Source organism: Meriones unguiculatus, chromosome 17 (genome assembly GCF_030254825.1).
Source record: "Meriones unguiculatus strain TT.TT164.6M chromosome 17, Bangor_MerUng_6.1, whole genome shotgun sequence".
Classification (NCBI taxonomy): domain Eukaryota; kingdom Metazoa; phylum Chordata; class Mammalia; order Rodentia; family Muridae; genus Meriones; species Meriones unguiculatus.
The window spans coordinates 20,249,267-20,272,609 of NC_083364.1; the positions used below are offsets into that span (position 1 = coordinate 20,249,267).

The 23,343-nt window shown below is 53.6% G+C and overlaps 1 protein-coding gene across 4 annotated transcripts in view; it reads right to left on the minus strand.

The window, feature by feature from the left end:
- The window catches only part of Mllt1 (MLLT1 super elongation complex subunit), a 45,826-nt gene extending 22,839 nt beyond the window's left edge, over positions 1–22,987 (minus strand). For 2 of the 4 annotated variants that reach the window (XM_021633006.2, XM_021633005.2), the window contains exons 1-3: positions 22,761–22,987; positions 14,614–14,794; positions 5,744–5,826 (exon numbers count right to left, since the gene is read on the minus strand). In XM_021633006.2, coding sequence (XP_021488681.1) covers positions 5,744–5,826; positions 14,614–14,794; positions 22,761–22,772 — 276 coding nt within the window. In that variant the 5' untranslated portion in view covers positions 22,773–22,987. Of the gene's footprint in view, positions 1–5,743; positions 5,827–14,613; positions 14,795–22,760 lie in introns of those variants that run through there. The other 2 variants (XM_060371311.1, XM_060371310.1) reach the window with 2 other exon arrangements.
- Positions 22,988–23,343: the final 356 nt, after the last annotated feature.

Here is a 23,343-nt window from a genome sequence, read left to right on the forward strand (position 1 = left end):
ACTGTCCCCAGACCTCCACTCCTCCCATGCCCCCAGTCCTCCCCAGGTCCCTATTAGTTCCTCCACCATCATCTACCAGAACAAACCAATGCCACTCATAGATGTGGCTGTGGCTGCCATGGCCACTCCATTCCCAGCAGCAAAGTGAAAGTGTGGAAGAAACAGGAAGGCTGTCGTGTTGGCTCCACCTGGTACCCTACCTCTGTAACTTCTGTCTGACAGCCTAGCATGTAACAAACCATGTTGTCTGCAGCCTAAGCCTCTCTTGTCAAACATCAGCATGTGCCTCTTAAATGTAATCTCATCAATTTTCTGACACCAGACTGTTAACGTAGTCTCTCTTAAGGTAGTCTCTGTGAGTGTGTGGAGACGAGGAGTCAAGCAGGGTTGGGCCTTGGGTGTGGCTTTGCCAGTGCTCAGCAGGCAGAGCAAAAACACACAAGCGGCCTCAATGCTGTCAACATCCTGACGACAAACACTATTAGGCTTAGCCTGATTCAGGCTGGTTGGGGCTGGAGGCTTAGCCACCACTTTACTTTTTTTGTTTTTTGTTTGTTTTGGTTTATTGAGACGGTTTCTCTGTGTAGCCTTGGCTGTGCTGGACTCTCTTTGTAGACCAGGCTAGCCTCAAACTCACAGAGATCCAACTGCCTCTGCCTCCCAAGAGCTGGGATTACAGGTGTGTGCCACTGTACCCAGCTTTAGCCACCACTTTGCTGTCCACAATCAACACAGAACCTTAAATCAGGGGCCTTTAAAGAGGCTCATACAAGGTCACTAACCCACGGACCAGGGACAAAAAGGTTAATATGAAAAACCAGAAGGAAGCGGCTCCTAGTCTTCCCTGGGAGTGACCATTCAGTTTCTAAGCCAGAGTTGGCCCTGAATGATGGCAACTACAACCCACAGCATGTGTGCACAAATGACCCAGGAAGGTGTGAAGACACGCATCCATGTTGACATATGCAAATGTGCAAACACCTCCATTTACACACACACAAGCACACATGTGCTCACACAAATGAACATACATACAAATAAACACAATATTTTATAAAAGAAAAAAAATACTAATTCCTTTACAGACAAAGCTGCCTAGACTCAAGACAAGCACCCAGCCACAAGGGAAGTTCAGGTTAGAGAACAGGCCCTCTCTGCGTGGTCACAGACCCAGCGGTACTTTCCAAGAAACCAAGCCACATCACAGCTCGCCCTCCTCCACCTGTAGCCTGAAGAGGCCCTAAGCCTCCTCTAGCTGGGTGCAGGTGACTGGGAATGAGGGACACCCAAGATCACTCACAGAAACACATGTGCTTGGGACACCCCTGCCCACTGCCCCTCTGAGAACCTTCCAAGGTCACGGCCTCTGACCACTTTGGACACTGAACCCGAGACCCTGAGAGGTCACCTGTCCACTCTGACTTCTGCAGCTCTTGAGATCTGAGCACGGCATGGCATCCAGAGTCCATGCTCTTTCTGCTGTTGCTGAGACAGGGGCACTCCCTGGAACCCCAATCTGGCCTGACTCCTGCTGTTACCAGACACAGGCTGTCCAGTGCCTCTGAGTCTCTCCCTGCTCTGGTGATGTCCCTTGTCTGAGGGTCATGCACATCTGTACATGGTATATGCAGTTCAACACAGGTCAGTCTACATAGCAGGGATAGGGTGAAGGAAGAACCTGAGTGTCTTCAGTGTGTCATCTACATGTCTTCCTGAGGAAGCTCCAAACGCCCACACTGTACTGTGCAGTGCAGCGCAGTGCAGGCTGGCTCTACCCTGAGGCCAGGAATGACAGGTATGCTGGCTAGATTTATGTCAACTTGACACAAGTTAGTCATCTGAGAGGAGGAACTCTCCACTGAGAAAATAGTGTAAGATCAGGCTTTTAATTAGGGATCAATGGGGGAGGGCCCGCCCATTGTGGATGGTACTGGGCTGGTGGTCCTGGGTTCTAAGAGAATGGGGAGCAAGCCAAAAAGCAGCACCCATCTATGGCCTCTGCATCAGCTCCTCAAGGTTCCTTCCCTGTCTGAGCTTCTGTCCTGACTTCCTTCAAAGATGGACTACAATACAGAAATGCAAGCTCAATAAACCATTTCCTCCCCAACTTGCTTTTTGGTTGTGGTGTTTCGTTTGCAGCAATACAAACTCTGACTAAAGCACCAGGGGAAGCCCACAGGCTTGACCACAGCTGCGTGAGTGGCCTGACTCCACCCTGAGGCCAGAGGTGGTGGAGGAATGTGGAGGCTTACACTTAAGCTATAGGTCCTGCTTTGAAGTTTTCCCATTGTGGTGCCTAACTGACACTCCTTTCCAGTGTACAATCCTCAGCAAACCTCCCCTGGAGAGATCCAGGAGACAAAGTGGGCAGAACTTACCGCGATCACTATACTGCCCTGCAGAGCTGAGAGCTGCTTGGCCCCTCTCCCTGTATCCCAGGTGATGAGGAGAGAAGACCTTGCTCGGCAAGGGCACCACTGGTGTGCTCACAGCTTCGCCAGCTCCCTTAGGGACAGAATTCCGTGGGCTAGCCTTTGTCCTGGGAGTGTGCACAGGCAGGAAGCCGACATACAGGTGTGCAGTCTGACTCAGAGAAGCCTCTACTCCCTCAGCTACAGAATCTCACCACATCAGACCCTGTGATGATTTAGAGCCAAGAACTGCCTCAGAGGACACGTGGGAACACAGCACTGTGCACTGTCAGCAGCCAAGAGCAACAAGGGGTCCACAGCAACACCTGAAGCCCTTGGGATCCCTTAAGAGTATGCAGGGAGACAGAACCTCAGCCACCTGGCTTGTACTTTCCTGAGCTCCCAGTGCAGTCCCTTTCCCTGAGACAGGATGTCAGGCCGAGTCTCAAGACCCTGGGCAGAGCTGCCTTGGCCCCTGACCCTCAGAGCCAGATGAGCGCTCACAGGCGGGGGGGGGGAGGGTAGGGAGAGCAGACTACATGACCCGTGCACACAAGCAACCATGCTTTATCATACCCAAGGGCCGCTGGAAACTTAGGAACCACTCCCTAAGCAAGGATGAGAAGCAGAGGCAAAGCATTTAGCGCAACCCACCCATCCCATCCTGCTGACACAAGTGACCAGCCAGGGGAGGCACAGCTCTGGTCTTGAAGGCCAGGAATGTGCTGTGGCATACCCAGTGGGCCTGGTTCATCCCACCATGGCTAAAGGAACCAAGAAACACCAGGAGTGTGACTCTCTCTTTAAATGGTGCCTGGCCACCCTCACTCCAAAGTCTGGCCAAGATGCTAGGTAGGACAGGGATGACAGCCCCACCCCCAGGATGTGCCTCAGATAGACTGTGAGACAGAACACGGGAAACAGCTTCCACCCAGGCCACTGCCCAGGCGCCCCAGTCCAGGAACTACATGCTGTCCAACCCTAAGAACACCCACAGCATGTGGGGACATCATACCTGACGAAAGCCAGATGCTGGCTCCGGTTCCTTGGGCACGGCTCCTTACCCCAGCCACTCACAACCTTCTGTGGTTTGCACTGGAGCCTGTTGTGCTAATGGGTGAGGAGGCTATGTGGTGAACACACCATGCCAGCACCAAGGCACAGTGCTCAGAAAATAGGTGGGGTCTTGGTTACACCAGCTCTGTGCTAGTAAGTCCCCTCTGCTCACCCAGTCCCTACGGGTTGGCTCACTGCAGGTCTAGCCAGAATTTGCTACTCTGTCTCAGACTAAGGATGGCTGTCCAAGGACGGAGTGCCCACAGGTAAGAGGGACACAAGGCTTCTGAGAATCGGTGACTACAAACAGCCCTTGACCCTTCAGGACACGGAGCCTGTCAGCTCAGAGGTTGGTCAGCTGCCTCAGTGGCCTCACTGTCCCTACACATCAAGGCCTCACAATGAACAGGTGACAGTCCCCTGGCCCATGCCTGTACCACCACAGGAGGGACTGCTATGTGCTTGCTGCCACTCTGATCACCGAGGGCTGCAGGGAGGTACTCACAGCCTTGGCCCCCTCTGCGGTGGCATGGCTGAGACTCAAGGTGTACTTGCAATCCACTGAAATGGTACTGGCTCCCCAGAGCAGCACACCCAAGCCTGTCCCTAGAGGTCTGTGCAACAGAATGGTGTATCTCCTACAGGCCTGATAGAAACAAGGTCCCAAGACTTGGTGCCTTGGGGGAACAAGGCACCCCATGGAGCAGAGACCTTTTCCAACGCAGATCAGAGCATGAGGTTCCAAGACTGTACGTGAGAAGCTGGAGAGACAGCTTCACTGGCCAAGGTTTTGCTTACAAGCATGAGGCTGAGTTCACTCCTGAATATGGTCTGTCATCCCAGAGCTGGGAGGTGTAGACAGGCAGATGCCTATAGCTCACTGCAGCCAAGTCAGTATGAGGCCACGTTCTCACAAGGTGAAATAGGGAGCCCCCAAGTCTCTGAAGATGCTCAGGGCCTCCATGTACACAAGTGTAAACATACCAGTCAAGATTCATGAACCTCAAACAACTGAGAGAAGACAGGCAGGAGGGCTCACTGGGTCAAAGGACCTGCTACCACGCTTGGCCACCCGAGTTCAATCCCTAAAGCCCCCTTGTAAAGGAGAGAACCCAATTTCCCACAAGTTGCCCTTTGGCTTACACATGCGTACCCACATGTAGAGTAAACAATTATAAAGTTATAAGAACTACAGAGAAAAATAACTGGCAGAGCACCGGTCCCTAGCATACAGACGTAAGAACTCTGAAGGAAGAGCCCCTGCTGGCCACTGTGTGCCACTGAGAATCAGTCCCTGCAGGCACAGTCCAGAGCAGGCTGTCGAAACCTTGCTCCCTGCACGCAGTGCCAGCTGCTCCTTGACAAACAAGTCCCTCTCTGCAGGAGCACTATTCATGTGTGCTTCGTTCACTCAGCAACACTAATAACTCCTCCCTTGGGAAAGTGGCACTCTGGACAAAGCCAACCCACCTCCCCACTTGCAAGCCTAGGACCTTTAGACTATCTGCAGGTTTGTGTGGGCTCGGCAGAACCTATCCCAGGGCACACGGCCCACTTACTCATTTTCCAGAGTATGGGAGAAGGAAGTCCTGAGTTCCTGACTGAATGTGTACTGTTGACAGAGGTGCCCCTGTCAAGGACACCGTAGCCTCAGGCTCGAGGGAAACAAAGCCTCTTGGAGAATGCAGCATACACAGCAACTGCAAGTGTTGACAGTGTATACAATGTGAACCCTAGCTCCTCATCCTGGGTGCTGACTGTCCTACAGAGACTGTTCCTATGGAGATCCGCTAAACCACCTCCCTGTCCAGCTGCGTACAGAAACTCCACCTCCCTGCCCAGCTTTGCGAATAAACCCTGCCTCCTGGGCCAGCTGTGTGCAGGCAGCTGCAATTTCTCTGCGTCTGGCCAAGACCCCCCGACACACACACACACACACACACACACACACACACACACACACACACACACACACACAGTGGAGATTTCTGTCTTTCTTCATTCTCTCTCTGCTCCAGTCAGATCAAGTGACCTGTACTGCCTGCTCCTCTCCGTCGTATGCAAACTGCAGTTGGCTCAACCTCCTGTTTTTGTTTCTGCTTTTCATTCTGTTAGGGTTCCCCTAAGCGGCCCAGGTTGGGACCATAATCCTTGCCTCAGCCTCTGAGCTGGGCTGACAGGCGGGTTCCCCTAATCCCACCTCTAGCGCCTCTCTCATGATGTGCCCAGTTCCACCCATGCTCACTGGTGCCTCCCACCTCCACTCAGTCTCTCACCTTGTTTCTGAAGTACACTTCGATGAGCATGATGAAGCCTGCATAGCCCGACTCCTCCACTTTGTAGGGGGGCTCCTTGCACACTGCAAAGAGAGTGAAAATATTCCATCAGCTTCCTGCCCACCACAGCCCTCCAGGCCCTCAGGCTGCTCAGGAGACCAGGCTCCTGGAACAATGGAGCTCTAGGCCAGGGCTTCTGGGAAATGTCAGGGCAGAGTAAGGTCAGGAAGAAGGCAAGGCAGGGGCCCTGTGTGGTCAGCAGAGGGCAGGACAGGAGGAGGCTACCATAGGCCAAGCGCTACAACAGGCAGGACTACCTCTGTGCAGTGACAGGCACCCTGGCAGAAGGGATGCCAGGCAAGGGACTCAGGAGCTCCTCCCCAAGTTACTCCAACACAACCGCCTGCAAACCTTGGCCCGGAACAACCCTGCCCCATTGTCTACCCACAATCTCCTTCAAATACCCAGCCCACGTGAGGCTGCTGAGGAATGGCCAGCCAGTCACGGAGACAAAAGACAAATGGAGATGGAGGGAGACTGGGGAGATGGGAGGGGGACAGTAATGACACTCTCAGATACCACTCTTGTGCACCTTGTGTATCTGTGGAGACGAGCTCAGGAAGTAGGCAGTCTGCATGGCCTGGGGGCCCTTGAAGGCAAGACTAGTAAGACAGTTTTGCATGGGGCCAAGGTAGGCAACTACAAGGGCCAGGCTGGCCTGTGGCTCACCAGGACTGGAGCTTCAGGGTGGCAGGGGACAGGTGGTGCCCAAGACTCCCTTTTACCTTCTCTGCCATTGGGGGGGGGGGGGCGGCGGAGGGGCGGCAGCTGCACAGCACATCCCCTGCTTCCTCCAGGGCTACCCTGCCCTCCCTGCCCTAGCCTGTCAACACCTGCTCCTACACGTCCTGGGAACTCTGGCCATCATTACCTACATCAGGATCTGCATGCGAGTCACTGCAGCCACAAAGCAATGCCTTTCTCATTCATTCTCCATTCACCCTGGCGTTCCTGGGGCAGAGATTAGGGTGATGTCACACAGGCTATACAGGCACACACTACCCCTTGTGGCTTCTTCCTGTGAGGCTGACACCCTTGAACTGATGGAGATGAAGGCTGCCCTATCAGGAGTCTGGAGAGTATGGCTGGATTCTTGGTTCCCATTAGCCTGGTTCCCATACCCAATTCAGGCTTCCTGCTAGAGGTGCCTAGGCCTCTTGCTGCCCCCTGCACTGATTTTCCTAATGTCTTCAGTCTTGATAAACAACCCTACATGACCCCGTTTTCCCCTAATGTCCTCCGTTCTGGTTCCCCACTCTGACCCCAGGGATCCATGGCCACCTGACTGTTGTCCATTCAGCTTCCAAACCTGCCAACAGCTCAGGATAGGCCCATTTCCCAGTGGTTGCTGCAGATGAGGACCCCTATGGGCACTATCTGGCACCAGGTCCTGCTGGGCAGCTTCTTTCCAGCCACTCAGACAATAGAACCAATCAACCCATCACCTGAATCTTCTACCTGGCCCCCATGAAGCCCCACTGTGGTTCTCCTCCATCCCAGGGGCTACCTCCTGGCTCCAGCCTCCTGCAAAGTGCTTCACCACTCTTGGACTCTCACTCCAAAGACTGGCACTGATTCCCAGGTCCCAGTCCCACGAGTTATGGTCAAAGCCACCTCATCCCTGCAGAGCGCAGTTCTGTGTCCCTCACGCACTGGGTATCCCATGGCATTTACTGCCCTGTCCCCTCCAGGCCACAAACTGCTCTAGCTCCATCTCCAGGGCTCTCCAGAGACAAAGCACTTCAGAAAGCAGCCATATGTTGCTGGCTGAGCCAAGGCAGGCCCTCCAGATCTTCCAAGGAGAAACACGCCAACACCCCACCGCTGTCCAACCTACTAACAGTCTGTGGGCATCAGAGTGCTTCTCAACGGAGTCCGAGCCAGTCTGGATAGATAGGAAATATACTGTCACCACTCAGCCCTCACACCTGCCTACATACTTCAACCCCACCACCTCTCAACAGGCCTTCTAGGTCTCACCCAGCCGCCAGAGACCTGCATAAGACCATCTGCCAGCAGAACAGGTCTGGCTTCCCAGGGTCTCTGACCTCCAGGTCACTAGCTGTTCAAGGAGGGCATCTCAGCAAGTCTGTCACACCTCAGCCCATCTGTGCCAGGGGAAGAAGTCCTTCTGTGTGTCTAAAGCTCCCAAAAGTCCTCACATCCTTCCACCAGTATCCAGCAGGGATGCTGGACAGTCATGAACAGACAGGCTTTCTTGAGTTTCTTTCCTTCTGCCACAGAGGCCCACAGGACAAAAAAGGAAACTGGAATCTGGCCCAGCAAGATGGCTCAGAAGGTAAAGAAGCCTGCCACTGAACCTGATGACCCTGGACCTCACGCGGTTTGATCCCTGGAACTCACAGGGTAGAAGGAGAAGTTGTCTCAGAGTTATCTTCCAACCTCCCCCAACATAACACACAAAATAAATAAATTAATGAAATTAATTTTTTAGGAACTGGAGAGATGATTCAGTTCTTTCGGAGGAGCCCAGTTCAGTGCCCAGCACCCTAACAACTACCTTTTAATTATAGCTCCAGGAGATCCAATGCCCTCTTCTGGCCTCCTGGAGTACCTGCATGCCATGCACACACCCACATACAGACACATAGACAGAATAAAAAAATGTAAAAGTGAAAAAATATTAGAGAAGACAACCTTAAAGGGAAGTGAATTCAGTGGAAGCAGCTTGGACACGAGGAGGATGAGTGACAACAGCAGGCGACAGCCGTGGCCAGCACATACAGGCACTCTAATAGCAAGGCCGTACAGAAGAGCAAGAGGCCGGGATGGGTTCCTCAGTGTGCCGTGAGTGCAGAGCCAGAAGGAAGCAGGAGGGGCTGCTGGGCAAAGCAGGCATGGCTAGAACATGGGCCTGGCTACTCTGGGATGAGAAGATGCTCCCGAGCTCAAAGTGATGAAAGAAGAGCGCCGGGCTGAACCTGCACTGTGCAACAGGGAGTTCGTGCACGTGGACTGCATCTGTGTCTTAAGAGGGAGAAAGGCTCAGAGGTACAACAACATAGGAGGTCCAAAATTTCATCCCATTAAAGAAACACACACACACAAAATGAACACCACAGATGGCTTCCACTAGGTATGGCGGCATACAACTGCATACCTGCCATCAGAGCATTCCAGAAGCAGAAAAGGAGGGTTAGGAGTTCAAGTCCAAGGTCATTTTCAGCTACAAACTGAATGCAAGCTTTGAATAAACTTAGGCAAATCATGAGCTAGGCAGTGGTGGCTCATGCTGACTACCACAAAATTTGAAGCCAAGCTGGGCTATGTAGTGACACCCTGTCTCAACAAACATAAACAGGCCGGGCTGTGGCTTGCTAGTCTTTATCCAAGGTGTACAGAGTCCTGGGCTCCATCCCTGGGTGTGGAGGTGTACACTCGGTATACCTGTCACCACGGCATTCCAGAAGCAGAGGAAAGGCAGAAGGGTCAAGAGTTCCAGCTCATCCTTTGCTGTATCAAGGCCTACCTATGCTTAAGGTTCTGCCTCAAGAAACACACGCAACCAGTGAAAGCCTAATGTGGTCAACCATTATCAGCAGCAGTGTGGCTGCAGAGCAGTAGCCTTTTACAGAGGTTGCTTAGGAACCACCTCCTCATTAACGCCTGAAGAAGGTCTCAGAGAGGGAGGGGTGCAGAGGGTCAGGGGAGAGGAGGGAGAACAGAGGGGAGGGGTGCAGAAAGGGAGGGCACAGAGGACCATCCTCTGAAGGAGGCCTGGGGCAGTTACAACACACCACAAACTCAACAGGATAAAGGGGGGACAGAGAAACACAGCAAGGGAAAAGAACAAGCCAAGACCACAGGAGGTGGGGCCCCTGAAATCCCAGCATTCAGGAGTCTAAGTTAACCACAAATGATGGAAAAACTCTGTCACTTGACCTTGCAATGACTCAAATGCTCTCCTTAGACTAACTCTGAGGTGGGGCCCAGAGAGCAACCAGCTGACCCCCACCCTGAGTCAGATTCACAGTCAGAGCTGCAATCAGTGCAATCAAACTCACTGCTCACTCCCACACCCTGGAGTGGAAGGCACGTTAGTGCAGAAATTTGGTGGGGTGAAGAGTAGTTCCCATGAGAGGGTTATGGAGGCTCTAGGGGAGACAAGTCCTGCCACAGGTCCTCAGTCACCTCAGTAGGTGTCACACACTGGGACAGGAGGAAAAAGCCACTTGCACTCAGCAAACACCTGGAGAAGGCTTCAGGTCTCTGCAGGCGCCACAGCCACAACAGACAAAGCAAGCCTGTGTGAGCCCAGCGCTCAGCACCAAGGCAGGACCATGGCTTTCAGGCAGCCCAGGGTGGCTACATAGGGTCTCACCAAGCAGTCCAGGCTGGCCATCAACACACGATCCCACAGAGACTGCAGGAACGCACCACTGCAGACAGCTGACCTCCTTGCACAGGCAGACAAGTGCCCTGCACCTCTGAGCTGCTCACCTGTGAAGGTCATCAAGAGACAGGAACCTGCCAGACACCTCCACACCCACTGTGGCAGCCACACCCGCCATGCTCTAAGATAGATGGGGAAACCAAAGTACCGAGGGAGCCCTGGGAGGTGGACGGGTGGGTGGGTAGATAAACAGACAGTTGCATGGTAGGGGACAGGTGGACTGGTGACGAATGTGCTGGTATATGGAAGGGGAGTGGATAAATGGGTAAAGAGATCAATGGATAGGTGGTGGAAGAAAAAGAAGAAGGAAGGCATGTAGAAATAAAGAAGATGAGCACTTAGAAAGGAGGAAATTAGGATGGAAAGCACAAAGGGAAAAATAATAAAACAGAAAAAACACACGCACATACATGCACATACACAAAAGACAGTGATGCCCTTAAAGTGCTCGGCCATGGAAAGACACTCAAAGCAATTCCACTAACATTAGGGCAAGACAAGGCTATCCAATGTCTCCATATCTATTCAGTACAGCACTTGAAGTTTCAGATAGCCGACTAAAGGAGATCAAGGGGATATAAATTGGAAAGGAGAAGTCAAAATACTGCTATTCCCACATGATATGACAGTATATATACAGTGACTCTAAAAAACTCAACCAGGGAGCTCCTACAACTAATAAACACCTTCAGTGAAGTGGCTAGATACAAAATTAACTCAGAAAAGAAAATCAGTAGCCCTCCTATAGACAAATGATAAGTGGGCTGAGAAAGAAATATGAAAACACCCTTCACAATAGCCATAAATAATATAGGGCTGGAGACATGGCTCAGAGAATAGGAACACTGGCTGTTCTTCCAAAGGTCCTGAGTTCAGTTCCCAGCAACCACATGGTGGCTCACAACCATCTACAGTGAGATATGGACCCTCTTCTGGCATGTAGGCACATATGCAGGCTGAATACTATATAAATAATAAATAAATAAAATATTTAAAAAATAATATAAAATATCTTGGGGTAACTCTAACAAAGCAAGTGAAAGACCTATATGACAAGAACTTCAAGTCTTTGAAGAAAGAAATTAGAGAAGATATCAGAGGATGAAAAGACCTACGCTCACGGATCAGTAGGATTAACATAGTAAAAGCGGCCATCTTACCAAAAGCAATCTACAGATTCAATGCAATCCCAATCAAAATTCCAACACAATTATTTTCAGATCTTGAAAGAACAACACTCAACTTCATATGAAAACAAAACAAAACAAAACAAAACAACAACAACAACAACAACAAAAAAAAACCCAGGATAGCTAAAACAATAAAAGAACTTCTGGAGGTATCATCACCCCTGATTTCAAACTGTGTTACAGAGCTATAGTAATAAAAACTGCATAGTACTGGCACAAATGCAAACAAGTTGATCACTGGAGTCAAACTGAAGACCAAGCAAACCCACACACCTATGGACACTTAATTTTTGACAAAGAGCCAAAATTATACAACGGAAAAAAGTGAAGCATTTACAACAAATGGTGGGGCTCTAACTGGATGTCTACATGCAGAAAAATGCAAATAGATTCATATTTATCACCCTGCACAAAACTCAAGTCCAAATGGATCAAAGACCTCAACATAAAACCAGATACACTAAACCTGATAGAAGAGAGTGGGGAAGGGCCTTGAACAGAACACCAACCGTGTGGAGCGGTGCGGAAACTGTGGGAGTGGCCAGTTAGGACCCATGTCGTGAGAGGGAGCTCAACCCTGACAATGCTTGGACTGCTTGGTTCCTGTGCCAGGAACCAGAGGCTGGATAACCCAGAGACCTAGGACAGAACCAAACACGACTGCAACAACAACAAAGTCAATGAAATAATTCTTAATGATACTCTGCTGTACTCATAGAGTGGGGCGTAGCCCAATTGTCACCAGAGAGGCTTCACCCAGGAACTGATGGAAACAGGCGCAGAAGCCCACAGCCAAACCTCAGGCAGAGCTTGAGGAATCTTGCAGAAGAACGGAAGAAAAACTGCAGGAGCCAGAGGGGGGTCAAGGACACAAGAAAACCCATAGAATTAACTAACTTGGACCCATAGGAGCTCCCAGAGACTGAACCACCAACCAGGGAACCTGCATGGGTCTGACCTAGGGCCCCAGCACATATGTTACAGGTGTGTAGCTTGGTCTTCTTGTGGAAGTCCTAACAGTGGGAGCAGGGGCTGTCTCTGCCTCTGCTGTCTGCCTTTAGAACCCTTTCCTCCTACTGGGCTACCTCATCTAGCCTAACAGAAGAGGAGGAAGAACCTGGTCCTACGGTAACAACTTCCTCTGCCAGCTCCTCTGCCAGCGCTGGTTGATGTCAGCGAGGGGCCTGCCTTTTTCTGAAGTGAAACAAGGAAAAGGAGATGCAGGAAGAAGATGAAGAGGGGAGGAAAGGGGGAGAGAGTGGGAGGAGAGAAGGGAAAATGTGGTCAGGATGTCTGAATGAATGAATGAATGAATGAACTGTGGGAGTGTGCTTGGCCCGGTAGCTTGTCTTTGCTATTCTGTGGGTTCTTCTTTTTCCCACCCTTTATCCCCAGACCCATTTCACCACCTATCACTACAGAAAGAAGGACAGAGGGGAGAGAGAGAGAGAGAGCTCTGAATCTAATTTCTTTCTTCTCTCTTCTTTGAGTACAACGACTAACAAACTGCAATCAACCCTCCTAAATGACCACCAACCACCAACCTATCAGCGCTCTAGCATTAATATACCCTCTGAAAAGTTCCCAGAATTCCAAACATCACACACTCACAGAAATGACCTGTAGCTAGCAAAAACAAGTCTCTGTTAGAGCACAAGGCAAACCATAGTGACTTGCTGTGGACAGTCTTGAGCAGCCCCATATCCCCACGTATTCTTTTAATATTTCTGTGTTCTTTTAAAGAGAACTCTCACTTCCTGGCTCAAGCTTAACTTTCATTGACTGCAGGCCCAGGGTCAATATCCATGGGCTCCAGGACACACAGGATAGAGCAGTTAACAGTCCAACAACAGCTCTCCCCACCTGGAGCTTCACCGCAGGAAAGTGCCCTGTGCAGCGCCACACACTCAGGAAGCTAGTACTTACTGTAGGTGATCCCGCAGTGAGGGGCTAGGAACATGATCGGGGTGAAGGCCCTGCCTAGAATCCCCAGCAAGGGGCTAGGGACGTGATCAGGGTAGTCTACTGCCCAGGATCCCCCTGTGAGAGGTGAGGTGGTGGACCAGGGGTTGAAGCCCCTGAGCAGAGCCCCAGGGAGTGGTTGAGGGCAAGGCTCAAGAGTGGAGCCCCTGGCCAGAGTGCCCCAGTGGGAGTGGTCAGTGGTGGGGCCCAGGCCCAGAACACATCATCTTCAGAATTGGGGTGTGACCTAGCTCCAAGTGCTCAGCTAACATGTATAAAAGCCTGTGTTTCAGCAGCAGCACAGCACAGAAGAACACTGCTATGGACTCCAGCGCTTGCCCAGCTCTGAACCAGAGTGAAACTAAACAGTGAAGAAGCCGACCCAGCCTGACCATCTGCCAACGCCGGCTAGGAGTCCATTCCACAGAAAGGCACCTCTGATCACAAACCCCACCAACCTCTGTCCCTCAGAGAAGCTGCCCCTCAGGAAGATGGGGAAGTGTGGGGATAGCGATGGGAACCACATGTTACAGCCTTAAGAATATGGAACCCAGAAAAGAGATACATACGCAAGGCCAGTAGTGAAAGGAGCCCCCATAATCTTTCTACACTAAATAGTATGAATTCTTTTTTTTAACTGAAAATAAATTTTCTTTCACACAGTATATTCTGACTAGTTTTCCCTTTCCCAGATCCTCCCAGGTCCTCTCCACTTCCCTGCCCACCCAAGTCCACATCTTTTCTCTCTCATTAGATTTCAAACAAGCATCTAAAAATAATAATGATAATATAAGATAAAACAAAAACAAACCAGAATAGAACAAAACAAGCAGGGGGGGGGGCAGAGCCAAAGAGAAAGCATAAGAAACAAATACAGATGCTGAGACACACAAGTCACACACAGAGAAATCGCATGTCTAACATATAAGCTAAAGATTTACAAAGGAGTAAAAAAGCCCAGACAAAGCACTGTGAGACAGAAAACAAAAAACAAGAACAAAAACACAAACCTCCAAAAGTTCTGCTGAGTTCATTGTGTGTTAGGCCTGCCCTTACAGTGGTATGTGTACCCAGTAAACTACTCAGAGAGTTCTTAAACCATCACCCTAACTGCTTCTGACCCAGGATGCTTCCTGACTACTCTAGCACCCACTGTCCTCAGCCAGTTCCCATGAATGGGCGGGACAGAGCCACTAGTTATCACCTCCAAGCTCACAGGAGCTACTGCAGGAAAGGACACTCACCACGCTTGGGTTTGGGGAAGCTGTCATGCAGCCGGAAGATGACCTTCTCCACGAAGTGTTGGATGTCACACTGTTCAGGGCCACGCACGAAGACCATCCAGTCATGGGTGAAGCCCTCAGTGGTGGGCTTCTTACGCAGCTGGGCTCGGTGCCCCAGCTCTAACTTCACCTGGACAGTGCACTGAGGGGGAAGAGAGAGAGGCAGGACCTAGTCAGCATGGAGGCAGAGCCACTCACTGCTGTTCTGTGCCCTGGCCTCCAGGACACTGTCAGTGCTGGTTGCACATCCCCACACCCCCCAGCATTGCAAAGAGGGCTCAGGTCCTGGCTCCTCCCAGCAGCAACAGCATCTGTGGGCCCCTTCATCCCCGTGCTGTCCCCTGGACACCCCAGTCAATTCATCACTGAGGACTTGATGGTCCCCTCCACAGGACAGTTTTCCCCGGCCCTCTCCCAGCCTCTGTTCTCTATGGGAACCATCATGACCCCCGCTGTTCACCTCAACATGGAGCCTGAGACCTCAGAGGGCACAACTAGGAAGCCTGCTGGTGAGGGACTCTAGCCACAGCAGCTCCCTGAGGGAGCATGCTCAGCCTCCCCCCTGCAAGTGTCTTGACACTGTACCCTGAAACCCCAGGTGACTCAGGCCTGCCCCAAACTAAACACAGAGCCACTAAACTCCAAGGGACTCCCAGCACAAAGTGGGCCCACCTCGGAAAGGGGTCCAACTAGAATGCCTGCACTCTAGAAAACCCTCTCTGGACACGCTGTGTACATGTGTGTGGCACATGCAGGCCCCAAGTTCCTCCCCCAGCACTCTCTACCTTACATAAGGATGACTGGCCTTTATCCAAGCCCAGAGCACGCTCGTCAGGCTCGTCCAGGTTACCAGCTTGCCCAGGTGCTGCCTAGTTTTGGTCAGCCTGACACAAGCCAGAGTCATCTGGACAGGGAACTTCAGCTGAGACATCAGATCCGTCTGTCGTGTGTGTTCTTGATTAATGATTGATATGCCGGGGCCCGGCCCCCATGGACTATCCTATCTCTGGGCAGGTGATCCTGGGATGTATTAAAAGGCAGAACAAAGGAAGCCATAGGGAGCAACTGACTGTGATGGGCAGTGAATGGGACATGTAAGCCAAACCAAGCTTTGGGCACATTTACCCCAGTAGCAGTAACCAGAACCGGCCACCAGGATCTCTGCCTCCTCAGTGCTGGCCGGCCAGCCCAAAGCGCTCTGCTCTGCCTTCACACTTGCACAGTAGGCGCTTCAGCCACGGAGCCATCTCCCGGCCTTTTTACAGATATTTTAATGTGTTGTGTGTGCACAGAGACGGAGGACAGCTTTGAGTGTCACTCTCAGGAATACCATTCACTTTCCTTTTTTCCAATTTGTTTTTACTTTATTTACATGTTTGTCTGTATATCTGCTACTCGGGTGCCGGGGTGGAGAGCGAGGAGGCATCAGAAGAGGGAAGCGGGTCCCCTAGAACTGTGTTACAGGTTTGTGCTGGGAACCCCTCTGCAGCAGTGGCAAGCCTTTTAACAACCTAGCCATTTCTCCAGCCCCAGGTCCATTCTCTTTCTGACAGTCTTCCCAGGCCTGGAGCACACCAATTAGGATAGAGGGGCTGGCCGTGGAGCCCCAGGGGCTGCTTGTCTCCACCTCCACAAGGCTGGGATCACAAGCTCGCACCACACCCAGCTTTCCCACATGGCTTCTAGGCACCCAGGTCCTCATGTGTGCAAGGCAGCCCAAAAAGAGCTAATTAATACTCACTCCCTCCCTGCTACTGTGGATTGAACTGAGGGTCTTAATGCATGCTGGGCAAGCACTGTATCTCTGAGCTACTCCACCAGACCCTCCCTAGACATTTACTTTTGAGTCAGAGTCTCACTATGTCACCCTGGCCAGCCTACAGCTCTGTAAACCAGGCTATCATTGAATTCAGTGCTGAGACATAAGGTGTGTGCCACCATGCTCACCCCTAGCCCACCCACCCGCTTCTTCAAAAGACAAGATGTCACCATGCCGCCCAGTGGGGCCTCTCTACCCCTCTGCTTCCTGAGTGCTAGAATTCTCAGGTTTGACCCCACCACACACACTTGATGGAAAGGGCCTGACTATCTGAAACAGTTATGACAGCAGCGGAGACCACACTGGATTGCTAAGCGTCCTGCCCAGACAAGCAAGACAATCAGGCAGAAGGCTCAGGCTGTCCACCACAAACTCCCACACACGGGCCTCTGCTAGCCCTACCCAGTGGAGGCAATATCCAGGTGCCTGGACCCCAGAGGTCCCACCTGCATCCCCCACTCCTCTCACCACACCTGACCACATAACCCCTCTAGCATCTGTGTACTCAGATCTCTGCCAGGAAAAGCATCCTTTGAGCTCCTAGGTAGAGCTCCATGGCTCTAGGTCTACCAAACGACTGGCAAGAGGGGCAACCAGATGGGGCACAGGGGGTGTGATAGTGGACTGTGAGTGGGTAATGGCAAGGAAATCTAAAAGACCTGCTCGACCACAAACGGAAAGAAGTCAGGGAGAAGCTGGAGGAAGGAAAAGAAGACCTGACAGGAGAAACCAGCTGTACCTGAGTGCAGATACCCCAGTGGTCAGGATCAGTAGGGCCAGTGTTGATTGGAGGCTTCTGAGACTCCTAAACACTGGTGACCTTACTCCCCTGAGCCACTTCTTTTTAGTTCCTGTCTGCTGTGGGCCTCTCTCTCTGCAGCCTACAACTCACCAGCCGAGCCCTGGGCTGCCTGCCTGATGGTATTGATGACACGGGGTTCCCACTTGGACCGCAGCACAGGCAGCACAGTGGCTATTGCAAAAGAACGAATGACCACAGCTCCATCAGAGCTGGGGCACAAGCGCCAAAACTTCGAGGCACAAGCCAAAGTAAACAGGAGATTTCGAGGCAGTGGCAGCCTGTGCCCAAAGCACTGGCTGGCGACCCTGATGCCCAAGGGGCCGGTGCCAACTGGGGCCACAACACCCTCAGCTAAGGGTACCACAGTTTGGTCCGGAATTGTCCAAGTCCTCCAGACATAATCATCTCCGTCCTTCCTGTGCTAAACCCCGAGAAGAGACCCACACCCAGGGGAGCCAGGATCTTCTAGAAATGGCAGTGGTGGTGGGACAGCACAGGGTCTGTGCCACCAACATGGGAGAGGAACTTGAAGCTGCAGCAGCTCAAGGCAGCAGCTGAGCCCAGCCACCCAGGTGCTGTGCACAGGTCCCTCTTGGCTCTCTACCTGGATCCCTGTGACCACCAGAACTGGCACACTTGAGCAAAGCCACCAGCTGGTCCTCCAGGAGTGGTGCTGAGGCCAAGCAGCACTCGGGTGGAGAGACAACCCCATAACCAACACAGCTTATCTCATTCCTCCTTGCACAGCAAAGGTCCTCCCAGCACCATGACCACTTGTTGCACAGATGCCTCTGCACAACCCCAGAATTGGGGGCTACAAGTGACCTTGTTGCCTGGACCCCAAGGAAAGCCCTATGGAGAGGTGAGCAGCCAGGGCCTGCCCCAGAAGTGTCACCCATCCTGCTACTCGGGATCAGAAGCCAAGGGGCACAGTGCCCCGAAGCCTCAGACTGCCATCTGGAGATAGTTAAATTCAAGCAGGAGGCATCATGCTGCCAGGCCAACTGGCAAAGGGCCCTAAGACCCAGAGTCCCAATCCAGCAAGCCAAACGGCACATGGGCATCTCACAGGCCCTTCCTGAGGGAGCCTGCTCTGTCTGGGTGTGGAGGGGCTAAGGGCAGAACGCCCCAACCCACAGCCTCCAGATCCACCCACACACCCTTATCCACCCACCTTGCACTCACACATCCATCAACCCATCCAGCAACCCATCTACCACCCATCAACCCACTCACCACACCCATGCATCCATCAATCCATCCTATCCACGCACCAATGCAGCCATCCACCCCACACATCAATCAATCCATCCCACCCACCCATCCGTCTATCACCCACTCCTCCTGCCCCACCCCCAAATACCCAGTCAAAGCTTGGGCCCAGGAGGTAGTCATTAGCTGTCAGCTTCCCTATAGGCTTTCACCTAATTTTCTGGTGGGAATTCTCTGTAACAGATGCCCTTTCCTCTGGGAATCTACACAAAAGCCCAAGGTATTAATTACACTGTCATCTGGCTCCTGCAGCCCATACCTTGGCATGCATCTGGCCCTCCCCTTCACTAAGAAAAACATCAGGCTCGCCTCCATAGCAAGGTTCACACACACTGATGGTGAAGGTGCCAGGACCCAAGAGACCACTGGTAAGACAAGACCAAGTCAACTGAGCTCTCTAGAACTGCCCCTCTAGTCCCACACAGCGCTCCTGCGGAAGCAGGTGGCCTGGACCATGAGTGAAAACATGGCACACCACAAGACAGTCCACTAAAAAGTCTGGCACCAGGCAAAAAGCAAGACCAGTCTGGAGAAAAAAAAAAATAACAGCACAGGCACCCTGGGGCCCAGTCCTCCAACCACTGTCACCTCCTTTCTGGTCCCAGCCACCTTCTTCCCTGACAGGGCACAGTGCTCAAAGCAAAGGGAAGAGACAGGTGTGCCATCCACGCAGATATGGCAGGCACAGAAGACAGACTGTGGGGTGTCCATACAACAGGAGAGCCATCATGTGTCTCCGAGGGATGTGGACAACAGCCCTGGGCACACTTCAACTGTCGGCATCCCTGTCCAGGCCCCAGGCACCTAGGCCCTGTCAAGCAGGGCAGCAGAGCAGAGTGAGAAAGCCTGAGGCTAGCTGCAGAGGAGCAGGGACTCAGCTCCAACTCCAGTGCTTTGCCCACAGCCTCCCTGCCAGTCCTGTGGGGAGGCAGAACACTCAGGACATCAGAGAAGAATCCACACTGGTCCTGGCTGCCCCAGGCCGGACACCTGAGCCAAATCTCCATTCCCAGATTGCAGCAGTCCCAAACGGCTGTGACCACGCTGCAACCCTTCTGGGTCAGGCCAGGGGCTAAGGAGAAGGGGCTCCCAGGTTCTCTGGGAGTCAGGATACTCTCCCTAGTGGTTTGCTGGAGAGCTCCACTGGGCTTTCAGACCCTTCTCATCTTTCCAGCATTGTACCCCAACAAGCCAATTCCATCTCATCCCTTCCCAAAGTGAGCAGCAATCCTGGGCAAGTCCCTGCTCAGCATGGAAATCCAATACAACAGACAGCATGGAACTGAGGGGGTGGGGTGGGCATGGCGGGGATACCTGAGACACTTTCTTGGCCTTCCTGCACATAAGGAAAACGGGAAGGCCACAGCAAAAAGCAAACTCCCATTTCTGTGCTGGCCTCTGCACCAGCCTTGAAGTCACAGAAGAATGCTAGACCAGGATGGAGACAAAGAAGGAAGGATGCAGGGCCAGCACCCCAAGCTCAAGACCACTGCTACCCAGTAAGGCACAGAGGGGTTCATGGCAACCCTGTGGGTAGATGGAGGCTCAGACTCTACCCATTGCACGTACAGTCCCTTGAGGACAATCACATCCCTGGGTGACAGGCCTCCACTCCTCACAGAGGTCTCACAGTTGCAAGCAGGGCAGCTGCTGGGGTTCTCCTGAGCTGGCAGGGAAGGAAGGGCAGGCCACACGCGCAGACTGGTGCACTTCTGGTGGCAGGCTCCTATCTGTGAGCTTCTGGAGTGGCCAGGTACTCAGTCACAACGGCTGCCCAGCATTTAACAGGTGGCTCCTGTGACCTAAGGACTCAACTTTTCATGCTACTTGGCTGAAACCTAAAAGCAGCCACAGTCACAGCTGAGCTCCAGTAGCTCTTAGGAATCTGTCACTTGAGAGGAGCCTTTTCTCCCCTTTCCTGACTGCAACTGCCACCTTTCCTCAGCACCCCAGCCATGAAGTGACAGCCACCCAGCACACCACAAAGGGAATGGCCTCCAATCTCTGGGGACTCTGGTGAAGACCATGCCCTGCACTTAAGGAATTTTTGTGTGGTTCAATCAAGGAAAAGCCCAGGTAGCACGTTCGCTTGCAAACCATAATGATCACTAGCAGAAAGCCAGGCACACAACAGACAAGAGCAATGCCACCAGCTGCCTGCCTCAATGATCCTAGGTCACAGACAGTGGGACACACAGGAAGGTTCCTTGCCCATGCGCCTGAAACTACACAGCCACATGGCCAAACCAGACAAAGCTGCCTCCATGGTGACAGCAGTCAGGGATGCCCCAAGCTGCCCTTGCCAACAGCAGAGAAGGCCATTAGCTGTCAACCCTACAGCCACACACCTTCCCAGGAAGGGAAGGGGGAAGATATGACCCCAGGTGAGGGTAATCTGAAGATGGGGAAGGGAGCATATGGTATAGAGCTGGGTGACATGGGCACAGGAGCCACAAGGCTTTACAACACTGACAGGGCTGGTTGGTTTCCAAGTGGCAGGGGGCTGCCAACGAGGGTCTGGGGGATCCACCTGAGGCTAGGTGAGGCTGGGAAACAATGGGGGCGTGAGGAGAAGAGGAAGCAGGGACAGAGGGGAAGGGATGAAGGTTCTGAGGATTGACTGCAGTGAAGCCAGCTGAAATCAGTCGGCCCATGGAGTAAGAGGGCTCGCCTAGGATTACAGCTGGAGTCATTGATCAGCATTCCAGGTGCAAAGCTGGCCAAAGCACAAAACTGAGTCTCAGGACTGTGAAGGGCTTCTGGGGTACCAAGTCAGAAACTGCCCTTGGTCTGGATCTGAAAGGCAGTGACACCCTCGGGCCCTGGGCACAGAGAGCGGGCAGTAGGGTAGCTCAAAGGGGGCTGAAGACTGTGGCCCAGGGTAAAGGTCCCACAGCAGAATTAAGTTCCCAGAGGCAGAAGGGTCCGGGAACGCTGAGTGCGGGACCCAGCGGCTCACGTGGGGAAGGGGCAGCGGACAGGCACAGGCTCGGCAGGGGCTGGGGAAGCGGCCTGAAGTGCTCATCTTTGATGCAGATCGGGTGGGGTTGTGGCAGGGAACATTCAAAACAGCTGAAGCCGACCAGTACACAAGTACTTGGTTGGAAGTTCCTGGAGTTTGGGGAGACTTGGGTTCCATGGGTCCAGCAAGGAATTCCCTCCAAGGAGACAGGCTCAGGCCAGATTTGGGGTAGTGTGTGGCGTCAACGGGGGTATGGAGAAGGCCAACCTGAAGTCCCTGGAGCTGGCAATGGGACTCTACATGGAGATTCCACAGATAATGAGCCATGTGGGGACCACAGGGGCTTCCAGTCCCCTGAAGTTCTGAGACATGTTTCCAAGAGTTCTGGGCCAGACAAGGGAGCCAGGGGCTGTGAGAGTTCTGGAGTTCTGAAGGGAGTCTGACTAGATTTGGATCCACTGGGGATGAGTCCATTTGGGGTTCTCAGCTATGCTGGGTGCCTCTGCAATTCCAACGGGTGGCCCAGGGTTCCATTTATGGACTGGGTTTCTAAAGGATTCTCCAGGAAATCCTGGGCCAGAATAGGATCCTGAGGTGCTGTTGGTGGCTATGGGGTTCCAAAGGTCCTCCTGGAGAGCTGGGGACCAGGCTGGGGACCCCTCGTTGGCTAGGGTAACACCAAGGCTCCAGGGGGCATCCCTAAAGAACAGGCTGTGACTGACGCCCAGGGTGCTGAAGCCCTGAATCCTGAGAGGCACCTCAGCAGTCTGTGTGCGCACTGGGGTCCTAAACGGTGCCTCCGGGGACCTCCGGGATGAGATGGACTTCCGAAGGTACTGAAGCCCTGGGGTCCTGAGTGGCGCCCAAGGGTTGCACTGGGGTCCTAAGGGGACTCTCCGGAGCCTCTGGGCCAGGCTGTGTCCTCCAGGATGCTGTGGCGCTGTGGATGCGCTACGCTGGCAAAGGGTTCCCCAGGGTGGAACGGGTGGCATTGGGGTCCTAAGATGCACCCCAGGGAATTCAGCACCAGACCTGGGGTCGCGATGGGGGAGGGGCGCGTGGGGTCGCGGTGGGGGCGGGGCGTCCCGAGATGGCGCTGGGGGAAGGGCGCCCCGGGGTCGCGGTGGGAGGAGGGGGAAATCCATCCGGCCGGGCCCGAGCGCATCGGGCGCGCGCCGCGCCGTGTGCGCGCAGGGTCGGCCGCAGCGCCGCGCAAGGCAGCGGGAGGCCGGTCCCAGGCGGAGGCTTCTCACCTGATTGTCCATGGCTGGCGCCCGCCCCGCCCCCGGGCCCGCGTCGCTCCCGCCGCCGCCGCCGCTCAGCGCCGCCCCGCCGCCCTCATTGTCTGTCGGGGGCCCGCCGCCGCCGCTCCGGGCCGCCCGCCCGCCAGCCGCGCTGAACCGGAAACCGCCGCCAGCCCGGGCCGCTCAGCGACCGCGGGCCCCCAGCCGCCGACTTGGGCCCGGCCTCGCCGACAGACAGGTCGCCAAGCCTGTCAGAAGGCCGGAGGACCGCGCGCGGGGCGGGACTTCCGGGCTGGTGGAGGCCCGCCGGGCTGCAGGCCGAGCGACGAAGCGGTCGGCCAATAGGAAGCAGGCGCCGTAGGGGGCGGGCGGAGGGAGGGAAGGAGGCGCGAGGCGAGCGCGGCCGAGCGGCGCGAGGTGTGCGCCGCACGTGGAGGGGGCGGGCCGGGCCGCGACGTGGCGCCTGCGCGCTGGGGCCCCGAGCGGCTGTAGCGGGAGCGTCCCGCGAACGGCGCTGGGATTTCGGGTTCGAGCCCTGGGGAGAGAGAGGGCACGCCGACGACGTCTGGAGCTGCGGGCCGTTAGCGTGCCG